This window comes from Rasamsonia byssochlamydoides, assembly GCF_041956645.1.
Source record: "Rasamsonia byssochlamydoides strain NRRL 3658 unplaced genomic scaffold VTN77scaffold_13, whole genome shotgun sequence".
NCBI classification, from domain to species: Eukaryota; Fungi; Ascomycota; class Eurotiomycetes; order Eurotiales; family Trichocomaceae; genus Rasamsonia; species Rasamsonia byssochlamydoides.
The window spans coordinates 298,967-322,698 of NW_027192396.1; the positions used below are offsets into that span (position 1 = coordinate 298,967).

Below are 23,732 nucleotides of genomic sequence, written 5' to 3' on the forward strand. Positions count from 1 at the left end.
GTTCTTTGCTCAGGTGTTTGCGCCAAAACCGCCCCTCAAGCCCCTCTCCGCTCCTTACTGACTGCCCCCGACACACCGCCAGCTGTCTCCGCCCCTCTCCAATCACAGCCCCCCGCTTCGCCCCAGCCCTCGCTGTTCTGCCCCCAGCCATGAAGTTGTGACTTCCCCTCCTGTTCTGATTCTGCGTTGCATATCAATTCCTGGTCTACATCGCTGTCGACGCTCCGTTGGCGACCGTGGTGATTGTGGAGCTGACATGGTGATTGCCACGGTTCAGCTTGGCCCTTCCGCACCTGCCCACCATGGCCTTCAAAAATGGCCTCAGCGAGCGTCTGGATGAGCTTCGCTTTACGTCCCCGCGCTCTCCTCCCTCCGAATCGCCCTTCTCGAGCTACACGCCACTTTCGCCCACTCAGTCGAACCTGATTTCGGCCTTCCAGAGACCCTCGACAGATGTGCGCGCGAACCTGCAACGTCGGTTCACCACCGACGCAAGCAAGCTATCGTCATGGAGTTTTTTGAACAAACAGGCGCCACAATTGCCAGATTCGCTGGATGTGCTCTCTTCGGTGAGCTCCCTGCCTGCCTGATAATCACAATTGAAGGAGCATACATGGACATGGTTCTGTTGCGCACCTACAGACTCAAGCGTGGTCTTTGTTTCACCTTGACCATTCCACTAGTGTGCCCTCAGATGGCCTTAACTTGTCGTTCATTCACTGACTAACTATGTTGACGACAGGCCACCCATCTTCATAAATCTCAGCTTGTGAGCCCTCGACTTCTTTCCTCCTTCCCAGTCTTACCCCACTTTTTCCCTCCCAACGGTCTCTGACTTGCCGCAGTTTGAGAAGAAACGACAGCACATTGAGTACATGCGTGAGCAGAAGAAGAGATTCGAGGCTGATATGAAGCTTCTGGATCTTCAGCAGGAGAAAGAGAAGCAAGAGATGGACCAGCTTGCTCGCGACCTCGCTCAGGCCAGTCTCTCGGGCCCTGTGAGTGAGCCTACAACTCCACCAGAATATCGAGATGCAGGCTTTCCGACTGTCTTCTCTCGTCCAACCCGTTTCTCGACCTCAAGCGTAACCTCCTCGCCAGGAATCTTCAATATTTTCTCTCCTCAGGTTACGTCTCCGACATCTCAATCAAAACCCAGCTCTGTGCAGACTCCAAACAACCGCTTTTCTGTTCAGTCCGTCCCAAGCTCACGTCGGAACTCTGAAGAGGACGAATACTTTCCAGATTCGGTCTCCTCCTATCGTCCTGGTCCATCGTAAGTGCTGTCTCCTCTTACCCCACTATCCCACTATTTCTCCCAGTGCGAGGAGGGAGATGCAAGTGATCTGTTTGGCTTGCGTTCACTTACCCCTCTCGACATGTCACCTCTGCATGTGTTCACTTGTGGTCTCTCACATCTTGTCACTTTCACTTTCCAACAACCTTTCTTCGTTCACTTAACTGATTGGTCCCTACAGATTCCATCGCTATTCCTTGCCCACCACTACTCTGGCTTCTCAGGTCCGCTCACCCACAGCGGGCTTCAGCACACTAGACTCATTCAGTGCAGCCAAGTATCTCTTCCATAGTGACGACGACAGGGAAACCCTGAAGGACGAAGATCGGCTCCCAACTCCAGATATCAAGAGCTACCTCAGGATGACAGATCCTGACGACAAGTTCCCCACCCTCTCTCGTCGTGACGACAACTCGGTAGGCTTTCTTTTTTTTTTTTGAACAACTATACTTGCCTTGTATTATTGAGCCCAGACGTACTGACTCTCCTTCTTTAGCTGTCTGCAAATTCCGATGCTCTGGATCTCGCCAACTCCCGCACGCCGAATCCTGAATCTTGGAATACGCACAACCGCCATCGTTCTTCACACCAAAGTATGCCGCAGAATGGTCTAAACATGTTTCGTCTTGACCAGCTTGGCAGTCCATCGCCTAGTGAGAAGCCTGGCAATCCTCGCCATCTCACCAGACATTCCGTTGAGCTGAACCTACTCTATGGAGGTGAGAATCACCATGAGCCTATCACCTCGGGGACCTCAAGTCGTCCAGTTCCATTGCAGTCTTCCTATTCGACAAATGATCTACCGACTGTGAAGGCAAATGGTTTCCACCCTGCAATTACGCCTCCTAAGACGCACGCAGAACAATTCCACCAGCACAACGCGAATCTCGGTCGCATTCCGCCGAATGCAGTGAATGGTCGCTCGGCCAAGGAGTCTCCCGAGCGCGATGGGCCCAAACTGCATAGCTGCCAGACTCCGCAGTCCGGACTCCAAGCCAGTGCTGCGCCTTTTGGTCCTCAGTTGACCTCGTCAGCGTCTCCTGCAACCCTTGCCGGTTCGGTCACGCCTAATGGTCTCACGCCTAATGGTCTCCCGAACTTTCAGAATCATTTTTACGGCTACAATCTCCAGGCATACATGGGCAATCCGATTCAGGTCAACGGCGGCCACCTTGCGAACTACAACCCTCAAGCTCCCTACGCCGCCTATGCAGCCTATGGCAATTATCGTTTTCCTGAGTCACCAGCAAGGAACGCTAACTCTCGTCGGAACGGTGACGGCGACCCTTCTTCGCAAGTGTCGCGATTCGGTAACCTTCCCCTAGAGCATTATCAGGGCGAGTTGTACAGCCTGTGCAAGGATCAGCATGGATGTCGCTACCTGCAGCGAAAGCTCGAAGAACGGAACCCGGAACATGTCCAAATGATATTCAACGAAACCCATATGCACGTTGTTGAGTTGATGACTGGTTAGTTATGTACCCCTGTGTGCATATAAGCTAAACGCTAATAACGCTTCCGCTACAGATCCGTTTGGAAACTACCTCTGCCAGAAGTTGCTCGAATTCTCGAATGACGAGCAGCGAACGACCCTCATCTACAATGCTGCCCCGCAGCTGGTCAAGATTGCCTTGAACCAGCATGGCACACGTGCTTTGCAGAAGATGATTGAGTTCGTTTCTACTCCAGAACAGACCCAGACGGTCATTCGTGCCCTGCGAGACCGTGTGGTGGATCTTGTCCAGGATCTGAACGGCAACCACGTCATCCAGAAGTGTCTCAATCGCCTTTCCGCTGAGGACGCTCAATTCATTTATGACGCTGTTGGCGCGCACTGCGTCGTCGTCGGAACGCACCGTCATGGGTGCTGTGTGTTGCAGCGGTGCATCGACCACGCCTCTGGAGAGCAGCGTGCTCGCTTGATTGCTCAGATCACCGCCAACGCCTTCGCGCTGGTCCAGGATCCATTCGGAAATTACGTTGTACAGTATATTCTCGATCTCTCGGAACCCCATTTTACCGAACCGCTCTGTCAAGCTTTCCTGGGCAATGTTGTGCCCTTGTCGAAGCAAAAGTTCAGCTCAAACGTGATTGAAAAGTGTCTACGGACCGCTGATTATCAAATGCGGCGGAAGATGATCGAGGAAATGCTCGCTCCGAACGAGTTGGAGAAAATGCTGCGCGATTCGTTTGCCAACTATGTCGTCCAGACTGCCATGGACTTCGCCGATCCCGAAATGCGCGCTCGCCTGGTCGAAGCCATTCGCCCTATCCTTCCGTCTATTCGCCAGACCCCTCATGGTCGTCGGATCGCTGGAAAGATGACGGGACCCGAAGGATCGGGCCGCACGAGCAGCAATCCGAGTGGACAAGTGACCCCCAATGAAATGGCGTCTGGCCAGCTGCCTTCCTCTATGCAATCGCCTCAGAAACCATTCATGCAGCAGCACCACTCGTTCAGCGGCTCTACCGCTAACCAGTCGTACACTTCACAAGGTCTTCACTTTTCCGAGACGGTCACCGCCTCCGCTTTTACCACGGCATCTGCAGGCCCCGGTGAAACCGCTACGGCCATGTTTAACGCCTCGCACCAACCAAATCATGGTCTTGGTGCCCAAACCCAGGTGTTTGGTGGAAATGGATATTTCTGATCTCTTTGATTTGCATATCCGATCCTTCATTTTCTAGTCACCTATTTGTATCCATACTGAGACGATGCCACGATATTGATGACTTTAACGGCTCTCTTCCATGACATTTTGTCACAACAAATATTTTTGGGAAAACCAATGTGATACCACAAGAAGATTTCAGCATCATCCTGTCCCTCTCGACGCATTTTTCTGGATTTGTTGTCCATGCATTTTGTGTGCAGGCGTTCCTGCTTCATCATCTTGTACAACTTCCCCAATTTTCCCTCCTACTGCATGTGCATGAAATCCAATCAGCGATGATGAGAAAGTCATTTTCCTTCGCTGTGACATACGGTCAAACTTTCTCCTTCATTTTGCTTACGAGCACGTGTGTTGTTTTATCTTGATTTGGCGTCTCTTTTCCTTCCACCTTTCGGTCGATGTGCTTCTACCCCTATGCTTTGCCGCAGGGCAAACTCCATGATCCCAGACAATGCGGGGAGAGTGCCCTGCACACATTGCGTCGTCATGTTTCCTGTCCCTTGCGCGCTTACTTCCTTTCTCATGATCTTTTCCTGGGCCCAACTGCCGTTTAACGGCATTTTCCGGTGTCGCTATGATCACCAGGTCTCTGTTCATGGAACCGCGATGATCAAGGATTGCTGCCATCTTGGTCATCAGTTTTCTTTTTTTTGGAATCGGGTTCCTGACGCCCATGGATGTCATTTTGGTCTCCATAGACATGGTCACTGGTCCATCTCTGGAAGTGGTTCCCAGGATTTTTTTTTCTCATTAAGCATTTAGATAGATGTACTCTTACTTCACGATCTGGTTTGCTGCATTATTAATCCTGCAATGAAATTGGTTATGGCTGAAGAATGTGTCTTGTAGAAATAATAATAATACTCCGTAGAATAGGATTAATACAGAAGTGAGTGGGCTGTGACACGTGCACGGGCCAATGTCTCCTCGGGCTGCTGCGCGGAAGCCTGACGCGACTGGCGCTTCGGACCTAAGATAATCACCTTGAAAGGAGCGCGACGGAGGAGGGCCCATCGATGGCCAGACTCTTGCTGGCGAACTTGGATTCCTTATGATGTCCCATCCTCTTCCTGTCGACATTGCTCGCTCCTTGAACCAGCAATGGCCGTGTCGCGAGGTCCAGGTTCGGCAACTGGCCGGTCTTCTTAGCGTGAGCTTCCCTGTATTCAATTCATTTTCTGAGCGCGATTCAAAAGCGCAATTCAAAACAGTGAAATGATTGTCTTACTGACTTATCCTCTGCTTGTTAACTCCTACAACAGCCTAACATCCCCAGTCCTTCGACTGTCGTCCTCTATGGCATTTCCGCGACGTGCAAGTCGACCATCACTCGAGCTGTTCTTTCCGCCCTGCAAGTCCCACATGCCATCATTCGATGCGCAGAATGTATAACAGGGAGACACTTGTTGACGAAGATCCTACTGGAGACATTGCAAGCTCTTGGATTGCAGGATGAATGGGAAAGGTTCGGCAAGGGAAAATGCGAGCATGTCAGTACACTCGCCGTCCTTTTGGCGGACGCCGTGGCATCGACGAGTGGAAGAGTGAAGAAGTTCGTCTTGGTGCTGGATGAGATTGACAAACAGCGAGAGGCGCCGCAAATGTTGCTCTCGGCGTTGGCGAGGTTAGGAGAAGTGGTGAGTTTGGGCGTCGGTCCAGCACCATCATCTTGTCGACCGCGGTCAGCGTATTGATTTTTCCCAGATTCCAGCTCTATCTGTTGTTCTGATATTGAATACTACGCCTCGCCCGTTGTTTCTTCAGACCGCTGGTGTCTCACATATCACCTTTCCCCCATATACGCGAAAAGAGGCAATCACCATCATCACGGCAGCAGGTCCGCCCGTTGTGGATGGTCTATCGCCGGAGATAGCCTCCAAGTTGTATCCGCAGTTTGTCTCGACGGTCTATGATTCCCTGGTTGGTCCGACAGCAGGAACAATTCCTTCATTTCGTTCTATCTGCGAGAGGCTCTGGCCCCGCTTTGTTCAGCCTGTCCTCAATGAGACTCCACCTGGGGGGAGCGGTGATTGGGATTTCGCAAGGCTGCTGGTGCGGAACCGAGCCATGTTCAAACAGCAGGGTGAGGCCATGCTTGTCCATCATATTGTCTCCGAAGAAGACACAAAGAAAGGCCCTGTCTCGTCGGCATTGAAACCACAGCCTCCATCATTGCCTTATGTCCCAACCCTAATCTTGACATCTGCCTACGTGGCGTCCCATACGCCCTCTCGTCTAGACACGATTTTCTTCTCAAAGTTCTCGTCCTCGTCCTTATCCGCGCGAAACAAACGTGCGCACCATAGGCGGCGATTGAAACTTCTCTCCCAAGCGCAAGCGGCAGAGGATCACGACGATCCTTCCACTCCCAGTAAGAAAAAGGGCAAACGATCGAAAACACGCATCACCAAGTCGATGCTGGATTCTGCCTTTGCAACCTCATCAGCAGCAACGTCTGCAGCCGGCAACGGTGCCTTGACGGGGCCCTCGACGATCCTCACAGCCCGCCCGTTCACCCTCGAACGTCTGATCGCGGTCTACCGCGCCATCGACCCCAATCCCCCCGCTAACCCAATCCGCGGCCCGGCCCTTGCGGACTCCATCTACGCGGAGCTAGCGACCCTTCGACGGCTGCGTCTTGTCGTCCCTGCCAGTGGAGTTAGCAGTATTGGCGCCAGCAGCGCCGCTTCGGGCACCACCAGCGCGGATGCAGGCGAGAAGTGGATTGTCAATGTCTCCGGTGACTGGATTGATGAGTTGGCGAGGGGGATTGGTGTTGAGGTAGGAGAGTGGTTAGCGGGAGGGTTGGATTAAATAGCCAGGACTTGGGTTGAGTTTACTATTTATACCTCAGCTTGAGCTCCCATATCATCCTGATAATCAAAGTAACAAGAGGCATTCATTCAGCTTATAGCTACAGGGTAATCCAGTCCATGTATCTCGACAGCGAGGATGAAGCGGTTGATTTTGTGAGATTGAAACCCCAGGACAAGAAAAAGAACAACAGCAGTATCAAGCTCAGTCCGGTCTAGTCTGGTCTAGCCCTGGATATGGATGATAACCTTGCCTCTGGCCCTTTTGCTCTCCATGCGTTCGTAAGCCTGAATGGCATACATATAGTTAGCCAACATACGAAACATGCTCGTTAGCAAGTATGCATGCGAGCAGGACTATTGACTTCAAGTAGAACTCTTACCTTAAGCACATCCTCCATCTCCCAGATCGAATCAACCACCTGCCTCAGCTTGCCCTCTGCCACGAGCTTCTTGACCCTGTTGAGCGTGTTGACGTCCGGCGTCGTGCTGTGGAAGCAATACGGCCGCGGCACGCCGCCCAGGAACGACGGCCAGAACATGTTCAACATCTGCGTCCAGGTCCATGACAGGAAGCCTGCCAGTGTCGGCGTGGCAGTCAGGGCTCCGATGTTGAGATAGGGCTTCCCCCGTGCCAGGTACTCCGGAGAATGCGTGTAGAGGTCCTGGATGCCAATGCAGTCGATTATAGCGTCGAATTGTCGTTTCGAATGGTGAGAGGAACGGAGATACTCGTGCAGAGGTTCATGCGTGCGATAGTCGATAACTTCGTCCGCCCCCAGGCTCTGTACCAGCTCTGCATTCGCGGCAGAGCACGTCGCTACGACATAGCCGCTCTCCCCGACGACATGGCGCGCGACCTGCACCATCATCACACCGGACCCGGCGCTGCCGCCGTTGATGAGCACCTTGTCGCCGGTTTTCAGCCCGCTCAGGTCGAGTATCTGAACCGCTGTGGCGCCTACTCCGCCAATGCCTGCTGCTTCCGCCAGTGACAATTTCGATGCTGCTGCTTCACCTGCCGTGGAAATGGGAACCATCCGTGAAGCAGGAACGACGACGTATTCCGCCAGCGTGCCACAGCCGCGGCGGAAATGCTCGAGTGGCATACAGCTGCCTAACACAAGCGTGCCGGGTTGGAGATCCGGCCGAGCAGCGAGGACATCTCGTCCGACAGCGAGCAGGGTACCAGAGAACTCGAGCTCAGGGATAGCGACGCGGTTCGTCGAAATCCAGGAAAAGGGAAGTGGTGGGACGACCTGCATGAAATACGCCACGCCGCCGTTCATGGCGGCATAATTGATCTCCACGAGGGCATCGTTGGGTCCGACGTCCGAGAGGGACGGGGCCTTGAAGTGTGTATCGAGTTGGATGGTCTGGGACGGGAGACCTCGTCGGGAGTAGGTCCACGCGCGCATGGTTGAGGGGATAGAGAGCCTTGCTGCTTGGTTGAATGCTGGCATTTTGACAAGACAGCTAAGCTGCAAATTCCTAGGATGGAAATCTCATCAAAGAGTTCAGCTAGAGGAGAAGGAGGAGGAGAAGGTGAAGAAGGTGAAGAAGAAGATGATGATAATGGATTGTAGTGTAGTCAAGGAAGGAAGGTCCTGGGAGACGGGAATGTCCGTAACCCTAACCCTGGGCCCTAAGCCCTGATCCTGAGCCTGAGCCTACTTGCCAGCGAAGAAATAAATGAACAGCAACCAACTCATCGCAACTGCCTAATCCACATGATATATTAATAATAACATAGAAGAAATTGACTCACCAAAGACGAGGAACGAATAATAGATAGATATATAGAGATAAAGAGATTTTAGCAGTAGGTCAAAGAAGGATCAAACAAGTACGTATATCAATTAATACAGCACTGTATTGTATGTTGGTCATAAGAACGATGTAAGATATTAAGTCATAGTCAGTTATATAACAATAATCATAATAATTCGGGAGGTATGTAGGTAGGTATTCCCATAAAAAAAAGAAGGGAAGGAAGGAATAGGCACGGCTAAGCAGTGGATAAAAAGGAAATAAAAAAAAAGAAGACTTGGACGTCCTTTTCATTTATCATTTATTTATTATTTTCTTTCTTCTATTTTAGTTCCTCTTTCGGACAAAATCATTATTTTGGCCCGCGACTAACCAACTGTGAAAAAAAATCTATTTCCTACTCTCGAGTCGAGTACCTAGTAGTTGTAGTAGAAATAGTCAAGTTCGTAACTAACCAACATTTACTACACGATTTCATTGTACTCGAGTGGGATGTCCGCGTCGGACGAAATCGGACGAACGAATGAACTAACATGACTAGCATACCTAAGTAACTAAAAGACTCCAGAGAATCAGCTGGAGCTGTGTAATGTACATACATACCTCCTATTTTTGACCTAGGTAGGCAGCCGGCCTACGTCAGTGACGTATGTACATGTACTTACGCCAGATGCTAGGCGCCTGTCGCCAATCGTCAAGCTGACTGGATTACAATTCGATTCATGTCGTACCTCACCTGACTACATACCTAGGTACTAACATACCTACCTAGTAAGTATTATTATTGGCTCTCCAGATGAGGGTAGATAGGTAGGTACGGTACATACATTACCTACATAGGTACTGGGTATTAACCTACCCCTGGTTTACCTAATTATGAAATGGTCATAGGAGAAATCAAATCTAGGGTTATTTACTATTAATTACTTACTCCATCACCCAATCCGCCCGCATGCGTACATATACGTCCGACGTACAGTACGCTGTACGCTGTTCATCAATCCTCGAAAGGCCTTGGATCATCAATGGAGGTCATTACTTACTTACTTAATTAATTAATTAAATATAGCGCAAGAAATCATGAAAACTGTCATTATGTAGGCCAGTATTATTATATTAAGCTGTGATGTCAAGACGGACTAGTTTATCCTACTAGTCTACACCGTCTAGGCAGTTTTCACGATTGAATAAGTCCCGTTGAAGAAAGGAAGGATTTTTGTGATTTCATTTCTATGCATCTATTAATACATTGCCTATGTGTCCAACTAGTCTATATGGAAAAGAAAGAGTCAAAGACTGTCCAAATATGTAATGTAATGTAATGTAATGTAATGTAATGTAATGTACAGTATATATATCAAGTCCAAAGATGACTTCCAGCCAATGCCAAAGTCATGAAAGAATAGATAGCTAAATAGTCGAGAGAGAAACTACCCCAAGCATCGTGGTCTCACCACGTCCACTCTTCAACCACAGGACCGGAGCTGACCAGTAAACGGGACGCTTGACCGTCCCTGGCGGGATAGTCGCCGTTTTCAAACCAGATGCGAGAGATAGGATGGGAATGTTGGTAGTTCGATGCAGGAGACGATACAAGCGAGCCGTCGGCGAGGGAGAACAGCTGGATATTGTGATCATCGGTGCCTGAAAACAATCAGTGTAACGTTCTTGAAGAAACCCCGAAACTTTGGTAATTTTCAGGGCGTGGATTTCCTGATGACGGACTTACAGCTAGCAAGCAGCCCAAGTTCCTGACTGATGTCAATCTTGTGCGCCAGACTGCTTTGATATTCTGGAAAAGAGAGGTAAGGCTTGGTCGACGTATGACCTGCACGGTTCGGTCTGGGTGTCGCTTGTATTCCATTTATTGGGTATCGAAGATCGTACATCTCAAGCTGTATACCTCATGAGCAACTGCAATAGATGAATATGACGGAATCGCAGCAAACATACCGACTTATAACCCGCCACTACCAATCGATACTCATCGACTTTGCAAACTTTGGCCACAGAATGCGCATGTTGGAGCCGCCGAACCCAGCCGTTGCTGCGTAGATCATACAAAAAGATGGCAGAGTTTCGAAGCCCCGAGACAATCACGTCCGGTGTGAGCCACTCGACGGTCATGATGTCAAAGGCCTGTTTCATCTCCCTTGATGTGCTGTCAGAACGTGGCATGCGCCTTCTCCCCAGGAGCCAATGCCCCTGCTCCCCCTCCAGCGTATGTAAACCATCAGACGTGCCAATAGCCCAGAATGGTTTTTCTCCAGTCGGGCGAGCGGTCGAGCACCACAAAGTGCCCCTGTCTCGGATCCTATTACTCGAAGCAGAAACCTCTGACGAAACAAAGTCAGCCAGTTGTATACCAGGATCTCATCTTGTAATACGTACGATGATAGGACCAAGGATAAGCGCCTTCGATTTCGGGATCAGGCAGAACTTTTGTCACCAGGCACGAATCTCCTTTTGGACCGCTGTCCATGGTCATCCTGGTTGCCGTCGTATAAGCAAGACTACTCCAAATCGATATCGACATAAACTTACAAAAAGTATCCTGTATGGCTCAGAGAAAGGGAAGACAGCTGGATCGAATCAGTATCTCATCTCGCTATCTGATCTCGCAACAAGGGACGTCAAACATACCCTGTACTGCTCTACACAGATAACTGCCTCCCTTGCCGGTTGGTACGACCATTTATCAGTATCGCCGGAGTACGGAGGGCAAATTCTGTGGTACCATTAATATCGAACCATTCAAGAACTTCATCAAGAGAGCACTAACGTGATTTGTGAAGTATCTCCATGGTTGATACCTTGACTGGTGTGAGCGAGATGATACAAATGTGTTGTCGAGTCAGATACGTACCGACGATTATGACGCCCGTGCGATTATTGCGGGCAAAATCAACGATAGAAAGTTCAGGCCCTTCCCTGTTGAACTTGCACAGCTCCCTTCGTTGCAGCTGACTCGCATATGCTTTCCCTTGCTGCGCCTGTATGACGAATCCCGGTGTGCGTTGTTCGCCGACTTCTGTTCCCACTCTAGTTAATAAAGGATGAGTGAGAGACGTCGCTCTCTTGACCCTCTCTTTTGCAGTACGACGTCCAAGAATGGCATGCCGGTCATGTTGCTACAAGGAGAAGAAACGGTCAGATGCTACACTTTCCTCCCAGTCAGGAGTGATGAAGAGAAAAACTACCTCTTTCTGAATCTGGCGCTTCTTGACAGCGTCTCTCGAGTACTGAAATCCCGCAGGTGCGACATGATTTGCCTGGATCCTGAAATATTTCTTCTTTTCGGGATCTATTTAGCTGATTAGCGGCGGGAAAGCCAGGAGAAAGTATGTTTTTTACGCGAGCAATGACTCGCAAATCATCCTGCTGAATCGGAAAGGCTACTCAAAATAAAACTAATCCATAGCTGAGGTTCATCACGATTCCAGCCATAAATCATGAGATACATTCGAAGACGTGGACAAGCTGCACGCTGGAGAAGTGGGACAAAAATGATAAGAGAAACAAAAAGGGTTCGTTTGTCTGAACACTTACCATAGTAGAACCCAGGGATTTCCTTCACCATTCTCTCACAAAGCGAATGGAAAGAGTGGCTTAGAGGCAGGCGTCAAGCAACAAAAGTTGCCACTGCAGCTTAGTCTTTGCTCAATCTTATTCTTGTGGAGATGATCTTCTCTCCCTGTCAATTGGATGATCTAATATTATCTTGAGCGCGTTGGGTTGAGATACAGAGTGAGGTGAAGAAAGAAGGAAGCAAAGCTGGTGTGTTCACTGACATTTGAATGACATGGGTAAGATTCAGGCACTGTCACACTGGTGTGCAGCGTTAGGTAAGTAATCACGTGGAAGCCAGATGAACAGATTCTCTTAGCCGTTATCTCAAGTGATCCCAGCAGGTTTGATCCAGACAGGTGTGTTCTCATAATACCGTGAGTGGTACCTGCTGGTAGATGGATTTTTGCCGGGGGCAACATGACGTCGAGCCTCAGGGTTTGATTATATAATCACAACTGCAGCAGATGATTGGCCAGAAGGACAAGAATCACGTTCCTACCAGATTGGTATGATAAAATTACAGCCCTCACAAACCATAAGCAGGGAGTAGGAAATCTTAATTTAGGTAGAAGGTTTTTTTACCCAGCAGTACGGAGTAAATGTCAAATAGACAGATACTTAATTATACAATAGCTATGGGCTGACTAAACCAGGGGCATCTACCTTCAGAACTTATCTACTCCGGTAGGTACCTGGTAATAGTAGCTACCTAAAGTTTAGATGCTTTTAGCTCCCGACCTATTGGATCCTACCTACCTAGGTGGTCGCGACACATCGCATAGCAAACAAATACTTGGAGTCTTGGGCATCGTCAACTGGACATGAGGTGATATCATTGATTTATTAGGGTTGGATTATTGGTGCTGACATGACACTGTTTCTAACACCATGAAAGTAGCCACGTGGAGTTCAGTGGGATGCTTGGAGATCTTTGGAGCTCATTGTTACGGACCAACAAAACAGGAGGCTGTCCAACACAGCGATGCAGGATGAAACAGTACCCCGCAGATCAGAAACGGNTACAGTTCACTGATAAGATAAGAAGGAAGGTTCCAAGATGAACCGTGAAGGAAGCAGGAGGGAGGACCGGATTGAGAAGTTATAAAAGGACGACCAATCTCATGTATCTAGTCTTTCCTTCGATCGCGCTCAATACAACTCGTTTACTCAGATACTTACTTGGAGGGTCAGTAAGACATCTTACTACTATTGGTATACTTCGGTATAGCTCTAGTAGGCGTTGCCTCTGACCTAGTCGCATTTGTCTTGTTTATCTATTGGCAGTTAGCCAAGGACCCTTATTGTTATCGTCATTATTATTGTTGCCTGTTCGGCATAAACCTGTTCGGTTACGGTCTGATCGACCACAGTGAAGAACCTATTCGGTTCGCTTGATCCTTCCCTGACCACCCATCTGGGTATCTGCGACTACGGTTGGACCCAGCGCGTAACACTCATACTGGTTGATGGAGCCAATTACAATAGCTTCCAGGAGCCAGATAGGGCCATATGCAATGTACATTTGGAAAGAAACACCAATCAGTGTGTAGACAATGGAGTATGCTTGGCAATGAATGTCCATAATTACTCGGTTGTCATTATTTCCACCACTTTAAAATTTAAGTCTAATGGAGGTTTGTCCTCTGTAGGGTTGAATTCCCTCACCTATACTATTCTATACTAAGCTGCATGTTCTGGAAATGTTTCAACCACAAATGATAAGGAGTACGGAGTAAGTCTTCAGATAAATAGTACGGAGTACGGAGGTGTGCATCATAAGTAACGACGCACGCTAAGACTAGCGTGTATTATATTTTGAATTGCAGTTGTTATAGCGCAAAAATTAGTGGAATTCTATTACTTTGTTAATTGGCTAATATCATTACTAATCATACAACTACTGTCAGAAAGGGCTTAGCTCCCAGTGATAGTTAGGCGGTAAATAACGACCAATCATACTGCTCGAATATCAGTAATTGGCATTACTGCTAAACTACATATGGTTAGTCCGATACACAATTACCTCACATTATACAAGTCAAATACAGATTAAATTACTAGTTCAATTTAGCGTGCGTCGTTACTTATGATGCACACCTCTGTACAACTCCGTACTAAAATGCAGATGCATCGTAGATCCTCACTGCCACAGAGCCAAGCATGGTAGACTCGTAGATCACGGTGATAGCGTTGTCATCACTTCCCAGCACGAACCCGGCAGGCGGTTCTCACGCAAATCCCCCGTGTCACCACAATTCGGGCAAAGCGGGAGTTCAGGAGACGGATGCAATGCCAAGACTTGGAGCGCAAGGAGAATGCGCTGGACGCCCGCTCCGGGGGCACTCCCTCGGAGTCCCTCTGGGAGGAAGGCAATTGGAGTATGGACTTCGGAGTACGGATTACTCCGGAAGAACAGTCGAGACAAATTCCCGCAATGCCATTTAATGATTCGAGCGTTCAAAGCTGAGATTTGTGAAAACTCACCAAGCCAAGAAGGCCTGTACGCGGCTGGAGGAAGCAAGGCGGGCTGCCAATACCCTTGCCTTTGGACAGCAATTGTCTTGGCGTCTTGGGCTTGGCAAATTCCGGTTGAACAGGATTATGATCGGGGCGGGAGCGAAAACTAGGAGGGAATGCTGTAATTATACGGAGTGACTTGGCAGACAGAAGCCATTTATTATCAGGTACTCCGTAGAAATAGTCAAGTGTTCTATTTAACGCCTGAAGACGCCATGTGCTTGGCATAGAACCAGCCCAAAGGGCGATCAATAATGCCATGTTGGTCCCTCAGGCAGTGCAGATCATGGCTTGGCATTTACTACTGACAGCCTATGTCCAACTTGCAACTCTTAGATACTATCCCGTAGATGTACGGAGTGCTCCGTACACACAAGTCATGGTTACATGTAGCATTCCGGGGGCGTTGGATCGAGAACTGCGTTCTGTGGAGGGCTGGAGACAAACAGCACAAACCCTATTGTCACTTCAACTATCACTCCCGTAGAAATGGCCACTCAGCAAGGCTTCTCTTATCTCTCCTTGAATTGATCTTTGAATGGACCAAGTCAGTACAATGCGAAGTCCCTGAATCTGGCGCCAGATCTGAGGCTGACTGGTTTGCTGACTGTTTCGTGCCACTACCCGATATTCTTGTGCTTGGCAACATCTGCTTGGCAGGCGCGGCAGCCGGCGTTGCGCAATCAAGCCATTGCGGCGGAAAACTCGCCAAATGAAGAGAGATGGGATTAACTGGTAACTTGGCGTAACTTTGTCATAATGGACTTCGAGTCCTTGACAGAGAGCGCCTTGAATCGAAAATATCATAAGAATCGAAAGTCGATAAACCCGCTGAGAAGAGCCTGTCAGCTGACACCTACAATACATTATTCATGGCCTACTTCACCATCCAGACTGCGCTTTTTCTTTGATCCTCAGTGTTCTACGTCGTGCGGTAGTACGGGCGGGAATGGAGTATTCTCTTTAATGCAGAATTCCTCCCACAGCCTCCGAGGGGATCCTCTTCGAGCCAAAAGCCACGCATGGACATTGGAGAGCTGTATTTCGGACCTTGGCGCAAAGTGCTTCGCCTCTGATGGTTCATTGACAACACTCCTAGTATCACTGGCCACGTAATGGCTACAGGATGGCAACAGACAGGAGGATTGGCATGGCTGCGCCACGGTCATAGTCGCACGGTTATGCAACGTGGTGACAAAGGATGAGAACTGATGACCGCTGATAAGGAGTCCTTGATCAGCATCAAACCCAACTTTGAGAGCATTCACCATCGGTCTGGGCAGACTGGGCATACCGTTGTGGTGGCCTTGGCGGACTCTCCCAACCCCCTGGCAGGCGTGGGAGATCACTCCACATCTCCGCCGCTGGATCTGCGGGGAGGAAAAGAGTCAAAAGAAAAGAACAGATCTCCGGCTCCCAAACCCTTCATGGACTATTTGCAAGTCTTGGGTCTTGGCGGTGGTCTTGGTATAGATCGATACCCGCCCGGAACATGACAGGACCAGGGTTGCGCTTCCTCAATACGGTATCTTGTATGGCCTGCACCGTATCTCCCTCGTTCCCGATGAAAGAAAATAAGTATATTACCATCATGTCCCCTTCCCTTCCTTTCTGTTCTTCAAAACTTAATAACCCTCTTTCCTCTCCATCGTCGCTCTCTCAGTGTCGTTGATTTCTAATTGATAATTACCTTACTGTGTGACTCTGTCCTGTCCGAACCAACTACACTTTCCTTATATCTTCCCCTTCTTTCCCTCTTTCTCTCCATCCTCTTTCTCTTTTCAGCATTTACTCCCGCTTTCTCTCTTTCCTTTTCCCCTCCATTCCGCGTTGGCCCGGTCCCACCCGTGTCTGGCTTTATCCATCTGGAATCCCAATTCAACCTTCGATCCGCGTTCAAACCTGTATTCCTTATCCCCGCTGACCTGATCATTCCTCTCACATCTGGTACCCTCATCATGGCCGGCTACGGCTACGCTGGCGCGGCCAGGTCATGGAATCTTTCGGGGACGTCTGCGCCCCCTCGAGGACCCGAGAGCAACCACAACGGGCCCGAAAATTCAAGGCCTATGGATGAGAAGAAACGTCTTCCCGAAAGTGATGAAGAAGAGGAAGACATGGACGCCCTCATCGAGGAGCTAGAATCCCAGGATGGCCATATAGATGACGACGACGATGGGCCAGACGAACCCGGAGCTGCTCGTCCCGTCCCTGAGGAATTGCTCCAGACCGATACCCGCACAGGTCTCACAGACAGCGAGGTGCTAGCACGTCGGAAAAAATACGGACTTAATCAGATGAAAGAGGAGAAGGAAAACCTCGTTTTGAAGTTCTTCTCTTTCTTCGTTGGACCGATCCAGTTCGTCATGGAGGTAAGTGGATGGGCTTGAGCAATTAGGCAGAAAACCATGGAAGTGTAATCTTACTGATCATTTGTCTTATGTTATATAGGCTGCTGCGGTCCTGGCAGCTGGTCTTCAAGACTGGGTGGACTTCGGTGTTATTTGTGCTCTGCTACTGCTCAACGCCGCTGTCGGATTTATTCAGGAATACCAGGCCGGTTCCATCGTCGATGAGCTTAAGAAAACGCTGGCCCTCAAGGCGGTGGTCCTGCGGAATGGTCGTCTATTCGAGGTTGACGCTACAGAAATAGTCCCCGGTGATATTCTGCAGATCGAGGAGGTAAGAAAAGTATTCCACAGAGGATGGCATCGGAAGTCATGCTAAATTCATACAGGGCACCATCGTCCCAGCAGATGGTCGAATTGTTACCGAGGGTGCATTCCTTCAAGTCGATCAGTCCGCCATAACTGGCGAATCTCTGGCCGTTGACAAGCACCATGGCGACACCTGCTACGCTTCGTCTGCCGTCAAGCGCGGCGAGGCCTTCATCGTCATCACCGCGACCGGTGACAACACCTTCGTCGGCCGTGCAGCAGCGTTGGTCAACGCAGCGTCTGCGGGAAGTGGGCATTTCACCGAGGTCCTCAATGGCATCGGCACAGTTCTGTTGGTCCTCGTCATACTCACCCTTCTGGTGGTCTGGGTGGCTTCATTCTACCGGTCGAATGGCATTGTCACTATCCTGGAGTTCACCCTCGGGATTACCATCATTGGCGTCCCGGTCGGTCTTCCTGCCGTTGTGACCACCACCATGGCTGTCGGTGCCGCCTATCTGGCAAAGAAGAAAGCTATCGTCCAGAAGCTATCCGCCATCGAGTCTCTAGCCGGGGTTGAAATCCTCTGTTCCGACAAGACCGGTACTCTGACCAAGAACAAGCTGTCCTTGTCGGAGCCATATACTGTTGCAGGTGTGGATCCGGAAGACCTCATGCTCACGGCTTGTCTGGCGGCTTCACGGAAGAAAAAGGGTCTCGACGCCATTGACAAGGCCTTCCTGAAATCGCTCAAATACTATCCTCGTGCAAAGAAAGCCCTTACTCAATACCGGGTTATTGAATTTCATCCCTTCGACCCAGTGTCCAAAAAAGTTACTGCCGTGGTTGAGTCACCGCAAGGGGAGAGAATTGTCTGCGTCAAAGGCGCACCGCTCTTCGTGTTGAAGACTGTTGAGGAGGACCATCCCATCCCGGAAGAAATCGACAACGCCTATAAGAACAAGGTGGCTGAATTTGCTACCCGTGGCTTTCGCTCCCTCGGCGTGGCTCGCAAACGTGAAGGCGGTGCGTGGGAGATACTGGGTATCATGCCTTGTTCAGACCCGCCTCGTCACGACACGGCCAAGACAATCAATGAAGCGAAGACCTTGGGTTTGAAGATCAAGATGTTGACGGGTGATGCCGTGGGTATTGCACGTGAGACGTCTCGTCAGCTTGGTCTTGGTACCAATGTCTACAACGCGGAGCGCTTGGGTTTGGGGGGTGGCGGTGACATGCCCGGCTCCGAGGTGTACGACTTCGTTGAGGCTGCTGATGGTTTTGCAGAGGTCTTCCCACAGCACAAATACAACGTGGTTGAGATCTTGCAGCAGCGGGGTTACCTCGTTGCCATGACTGGCGATGGTGTCAATGATGCCCCATCTCTTAAGAAAGCTGATACGGGTATCGCTGTTGAGGGAGCGTCTGACGCTGCTCGATCAGCTGCAGATATCGTCTTCCTTGCGCCGGGTCTCTCTGCGATCATCGATGCTCTTAAAACGTCGCGCCAAATCTTCCACCGCATGTACGCATATGTTGTCTACCGTATTGCGCTGTCACTCCATCTCGAGATCTTCCTGGGTCTCTGGATCGCGATCCTGAACGAGAACTTGAACCTGCAATTGATTGTATTCATTGCAATTTTTGCCGACATTGCCACGCTGGCGATTGCCTACGACAACGCACCTTTCTCCAAGACGCCTGTCAAATGGAATCTCCCGAAACTGTGGGGCATGTCAATCCTCCTGGGCATGGTTCTGGCAGCGGGAACCTGGATCACGCTCACGACTATGTTTGTTGCTGGAGGTGAGAATGGCGGTATAGTCCAGAATTTCGGCAAGCGTGACCCCGTCTTATTCCTCGAGATCTCCTTGACCGAGAACTGGTTGATCTTCATCACACGCGCCAATGGCCCATTCTGGTCCTCGATCCCATCGTGGCAGCTGACAGGCGCTATTCTCCTGGTCGATATTGTTGCGACGCTCTTCTGCGTTTTGGGTTGGTTTGTCGGTGGACAGACTTCGATTGTTGCTGTCGTCCGTATTTGGATCTTCTCGTTCGGCGTATTCTGCGTCATGGGTGGTCTGTATTATCTGCTTCAGGGTTCGCGGGGATTCGACAATTTGATGCATGGCAAGAGTCCCAGGCGCAGCCAGAAACAGCGGTCACTGGAGGATTTTGGTGAGTTTTATCCGAAATGAATCCAGGGTGATCCTTTGCTAACGATGCGGGAATTAGTGGTTTCATTGCAACGAGTGTCAACCCAGCACGAAAAGAGCTCTTGAAGGGGAAGTCAGCTAGAAGACTGGAATTACTATCATTCAGGCCCACACTTTTTTATATACCCATTATTCGATCTGTACTTAGACGGTCTCTTTTTCTGCCTTCCTTTTTGTGGCGCTGACTTGTGATGTTGTATTCTATGAGCATATTCTATGAATTCATCACATGGAGGTTCTGTTGACTTTCCTTTTGCGGAAGATACCGGGGTTGAATTGCGTCGTTATAAATAGGTAGGAAGCTGAGGAGAAATGAATCCTGTTTGCCTGTGCAGATGAGCAGCAGAGAAGTCGACTAGTAGAAGTCTTATCCGCTTGTCTCTCATCTGTGAAGTTCATTCATATCCATTAGTTATGTATGACTGGAGAAACACATCAATTTGATGATTGTGATGGCTGTCAGAGTAACTGGTATGTACTGTACAGTACGGAGTACTTACAGCAGAGAGAAAAACGTCTGTCCCCTTATGCTTTCTTTTTACCTAGTCATATATATAGACTTCCATCCTTGGAAGCATAAATATATATACGTCACTTGGGATATTGCATACTCAACTTAATCATAGAAATTAACGCCACGCCTATTTGTCCTTTTCCATTATTATGAACATTTCGAATCGATTTGATATCGATTTCCTGCTGGCCTTTTGTTCAAGTCACAGCCCTAACCAACCAACCAAAAAAAAAAGTAAACCAAAATAAAAATAAAAATAAAAATAAAAATAAAAAAATAAAAGAAAGAAAAGGATATACAAGCGGCTCGCGCGCGCGAGAGAGAGGGTAATTAATTTAATTAACCAATTAATTAATTACCACTTTTTTTCCTTTCTTTCTCTCTTTTTCTTTTCTTTTCCCTTTCTATCCTATCCACACGCCTCTCTCTGTTCGCTCATTTGAGGGAGAATTCCGATTCCCACATCCCGGGAAAAGTCTGTTGAATTGAAGGAAAAGAAGGGAAAGACACCCAAACAAGGGGGATGAAAAAAAAAACTTTCCAAATGCCACAAGAAAAAGTTAATGTACGACTAAGTGACTTCATCGGGTAAATTCAAATTCACATTGATATATTTCCACAGTTCCCAAAGTTAGCAAGAGCAAGAGCAAAAGCAAGCAAGAAGACAGTGAGATATAAAAAAAAAATAAAACAGATGAGCAAAGCAAATTATGTACAGACAAGGCGTCTCGTCAGGTCTCTTCTCATCGCTCCAGGACCATCCAACTAACCATACCCACCCAGCCACTCAGGAAGATGGCCGTCACGATCCCAGCTCCCGCCCGGTCGGCCGTCGTGATTGGCTTGGTCAGCCCATTCGCCTGGTTGGAGGAACTGTCTCCCAGTCCCGCGTTGGGATCGCTCGTGCTGTTGCCTCCGGTGCTGGCGGTGAGCGGGGATTTATCCGTGGTCTGGAATGCAACCATGTTGGACGAGAATATACTCAACGCAGACATCTGCTCTTCCAACCCACTGGAGCCGTCAAACGTGTTGTTGGCCCAGCTAATGCCACAGTGTTCGCCGTCGGAACCGCCGGTACACGAAGCTGCCGCTGCCAGGGCCGACTTCTGCAACTTGGGCAAGATTTGCGGGTAGGTGTAAGGGGCGAGGAGGCTGGTGAAAGTCAGCCAGGATGATAAGAATCCCTTGAAACAGATCATGTTCCGGTCGCAGGTATTGACAGGCTCGCAAGAAACCTCCGACATGACATCGCCGCCATATTCGGCCGGAAAGAAGGTGCTGAAGGTTGGCTTGAGCAGGCCATCCAAACGTTCTTTCCACGTACTCGAGCCGTTGGTCTGGTGAGAAGTCAGCAAACCCGAAAGAAAAGCTCCATCCCGGTTGACTGCGCCAGTCCACCAGACAATAACAGGAAAATGCGACGTACATAATTGTACATGTAAGCGGCACCGCTGATAAAGGTTCCGTAGTTGTATGTCCACTGGATATCACTGGGCGATTGGCAATTGCTGTCCACCGTAACCAAATCGGCAATGTTCCATGAGCTCGTGTTGGTATCCACCAGTGGTACGCTCGTACTCCATTCCCAAATTTTCTCCGCCCAGTCGGCATAGGTCTGGTTGTTTGTGTAGCGTGCTAGGCGGGCCGATAGCTGGAACAGTCCACCGTTCGAGATCGCGTTCTTCTCGCCATAGCCGGCCTGATAGGGGTAGATTTGCCAGCGCAAGCCACCACCGCAGGTTTGGGCGTCCCAACGCGGCACCTGCGTGTTGAAAACTCCCTGGGCCAGTTCCAGCCAGGACGGTGCTCCAGGTTGGTCGGGGAAATTCAACTCAGCACCCGTCATCGCCGCCAGTCCCCAGAACATTTGGTCATCGTTACCCTGGTCGAGATCGAATCGCGATTAGAAGTGGTGCGTCGCCGTTGCGGGTGACCTGGAGGAGACTCACCAGGTACCTACTCCAGTTCGCAGGCATATAGTCATTATAATCACCTTTCTGCCACAGCATACCCTGGATGGTGACAGGATTGTAGGACGGATCTCCCGTCCAGTGCCAGTATTGGATCAGCGTCATGAACATGGCACCACCTTCCCACCAGGTCCCTGGGAGCTTGCCAGGAATCTGGCCGGTCTGGTTGCCCGTATAGTAGCTCATCATATCATAGGCGGCAGTCGCAGCCGCTTGCTTGATGGAGTCGGGACTGTTGATGTTGAGGTTGATGCCCATGACTGCTTGACCGGCAAGCAGCAAGGCCGCCAGAGGGCTCCCGAGGGAACCCGGGCGGCGGGCGAAAAGCATGATTCGCGAGAGGAAGAGATAAAAACGAGTGACTGGGATGGAGGACAGCCCTAGAAAACGATATCAGTGAGGGGATGAGGGTCAGAAAGCATCATGAGAGTGATAGTGGAGGGGACGGCGTGAGCGAAGAGAGGGAGAACGAACAAGCGTTCAATTAAGGAATGAAAGCGCTTAGGGGCTGGACTCGCTGTCTCAGTCGGCAGTCAGCGACTTACCTCAGGGACTGCTCCACCTCATCGATGGGCGATGGTTGGCCAAAAATAGGAGGCACCACTCGCCCCCAGATCCCGGCAGGTTTGAGGCTGGACTAAACTAGCTTTTCAATGTCGAGGCCAAGAACTAGAACTGGAGCCGTCCATTCGTCGAGACACGCTGAGACTCCGCTGAGTAGAGACAATCCAGGGAACGGCTCTCTGATGCCTTGGTTGGCAGGCGTATGACTAAGCGCTGTTCCTGGTGACCCGGAAAAGGATGAAGAAATTGACTGACGCGTGTCCCTGCAGTTTGCAGCGTGACAGCCCTCTACCACATGCGGCATGGTCCTTGATCACGTGACCACTCCAAACTGCTGCAGTTTCACGACACCCCTTGCCATAGCCCAAGACAGCCAAGACTATGCCAAGCGATCATCTGGTTTCAGTGCATTTCCCTTCTCCCTCTTTCCTTTTCAGCTTTCCTTGTCTTTATTGGTTGAATAGATGCATACGTACGGAGTGCTCCGGAGTATAAATGGAAAGTCGAGAACCTCGACCTCCAACATCATTCAGAGAAAATTACCAGCAGCAGAGGCGGCTCCAAAGGTTGTATTATCAAGCTCAATTTATGTCCATCGAGCATCTGTCACAGGGAGTAAAATCCAAGCGTTTCTATAGTTACATATCTAGGTAATATGGTTACATATTTTGGTAATGGTAACTCGTGCTTTGTACTCGGAGTGGACGGAGATGAAAATGCCTTTTTTGCAGGTTTATATATACAGATATATATCCTTTAGTATCTGACTTATCTGCATTTTTTTTCTTTAATGTGTTTATCAGGGGTCTACACCGGTAGTCTGGTAACACGTGGTCATGGGAGTTCAGGGTGTTCATGCACGTAGCCAGTATTAGCAGGTACGTCCCGTATGCCCCATCAATAATTACTCTCTGTCCTGCATGAGCTTCCTGCAGTGAAATCTTACTTCGGCAATGGCAAGCTTGTAGCCTTGATTCTGCATGATGTGACCAGAGAACCTGAGGCGTCATGGCCGCCATCCATTCTACAGAAAGACCAGATACCCATGCACCAACATGGACGGAAAAAGCAGGGGGAACGATTGACGGCACCACTTGGAATTAACCAGGTAGCAACAAGGCAGCATCAGGTCTTTCGCGTTATTCCTCAATCATCGTGTTGAGCCT

General features: G+C 49.6%; 8 protein-coding genes across 8 annotated transcripts; 4 read left to right on the top strand and 4 right to left on the bottom strand.

Moving 5' to 3' along the window:
• Positions 1-302: 302 nt before the first annotated feature.
• On the top strand, positions 303-3,948 carry VTN77DRAFT_1546 (uncharacterized protein; the record flags this gene model as incomplete). The annotated part of the gene is made up of 6 exons (XM_069417289.1): positions 303-569; positions 743-769; positions 846-1,276; positions 1,479-1,713; positions 1,794-2,766; positions 2,825-3,948. 6 exons carry the CDS (start codon positions 303-305, stop codon positions 3,946-3,948), a joined length of 3,057 nt encoding a protein of 1,018 aa, XP_069280035.1.
• A 1,078-nt stretch (positions 3,949-5,026) lies between these two features.
• Positions 5,027-6,786, top strand: VTN77DRAFT_1547 (uncharacterized protein; the record flags this gene model as incomplete). Its single annotated transcript, XM_069417290.1, has 3 exons — positions 5,027-5,122; positions 5,235-5,609; positions 5,677-6,786. The coding sequence occupies 3 exons, from the start codon at positions 5,027-5,029 to the stop codon at positions 6,784-6,786; spliced, it is 1,581 nt and encodes a 526-aa protein (XP_069280036.1).
• A 224-nt stretch (positions 6,787-7,010) lies between these two features.
• On the bottom strand, positions 7,011-8,203 carry VTN77DRAFT_1548 (uncharacterized protein; the record flags this gene model as incomplete). Its single annotated transcript, XM_069417291.1, has 2 exons — positions 7,011-7,073; positions 7,169-8,203. The coding sequence occupies 2 exons, from the start codon at positions 8,201-8,203 to the stop codon at positions 7,011-7,013; spliced, it is 1,098 nt and encodes a 365-aa protein (XP_069280037.1).
• A 1,802-nt stretch (positions 8,204-10,005) lies between these two features.
• Positions 10,006-12,135, bottom strand: VTN77DRAFT_1549 (uncharacterized protein; the record flags this gene model as incomplete). Its single annotated transcript, XM_069417292.1, has 10 exons — positions 10,006-10,199; positions 10,285-10,450; positions 10,509-10,891; positions 10,947-11,044; positions 11,100-11,137; positions 11,199-11,283; positions 11,338-11,368; positions 11,422-11,686; positions 11,756-11,859; positions 12,105-12,135. 10 exons carry the CDS (start codon positions 12,133-12,135, stop codon positions 10,006-10,008), a joined length of 1,395 nt encoding a protein of 464 aa, XP_069280038.1.
• Positions 12,136-12,221: 86 nt separating this feature from the next.
• On the bottom strand, positions 12,222-12,493 carry VTN77DRAFT_1550 (uncharacterized protein; the record flags this gene model as incomplete). Its single annotated transcript, XM_069417294.1, has 2 exons — positions 12,222-12,275; positions 12,347-12,493. 2 exons carry the CDS (start codon positions 12,491-12,493, stop codon positions 12,222-12,224), a joined length of 201 nt encoding a protein of 66 aa, XP_069280039.1.
• A 1,792-nt stretch (positions 12,494-14,285) lies between these two features.
• VTN77DRAFT_1551 (uncharacterized protein) lies at positions 14,286-14,592 on the top strand (the record flags this gene model as incomplete). The annotated part of the gene is made up of 2 exons (XM_069417295.1): positions 14,286-14,288; positions 14,347-14,592. 2 exons carry the CDS (start codon positions 14,286-14,288, stop codon positions 14,590-14,592), a joined length of 249 nt encoding a protein of 82 aa, XP_069280040.1.
• A 2,008-nt stretch (positions 14,593-16,600) lies between these two features.
• VTN77DRAFT_1552 (uncharacterized protein) lies at positions 16,601-19,584 on the top strand (the record flags this gene model as incomplete). The annotated part of the gene is made up of 4 exons (XM_069417296.1): positions 16,601-17,014; positions 17,094-17,324; positions 17,380-19,480; positions 19,538-19,584. The coding sequence occupies 4 exons, from the start codon at positions 16,601-16,603 to the stop codon at positions 19,582-19,584; spliced, it is 2,793 nt and encodes a 930-aa protein (XP_069280041.1).
• Positions 19,585-20,775: 1,191 nt separating this feature from the next.
• VTN77DRAFT_1553 (uncharacterized protein) lies at positions 20,776-22,332 on the bottom strand (the record flags this gene model as incomplete). Its single annotated transcript, XM_069417297.1, has 3 exons — positions 20,776-21,369; positions 21,459-21,914; positions 21,982-22,332. 3 exons carry the CDS (start codon positions 22,330-22,332, stop codon positions 20,776-20,778), a joined length of 1,401 nt encoding a protein of 466 aa, XP_069280042.1.
• Positions 22,333-23,732: the final 1,400 nt, after the last annotated feature.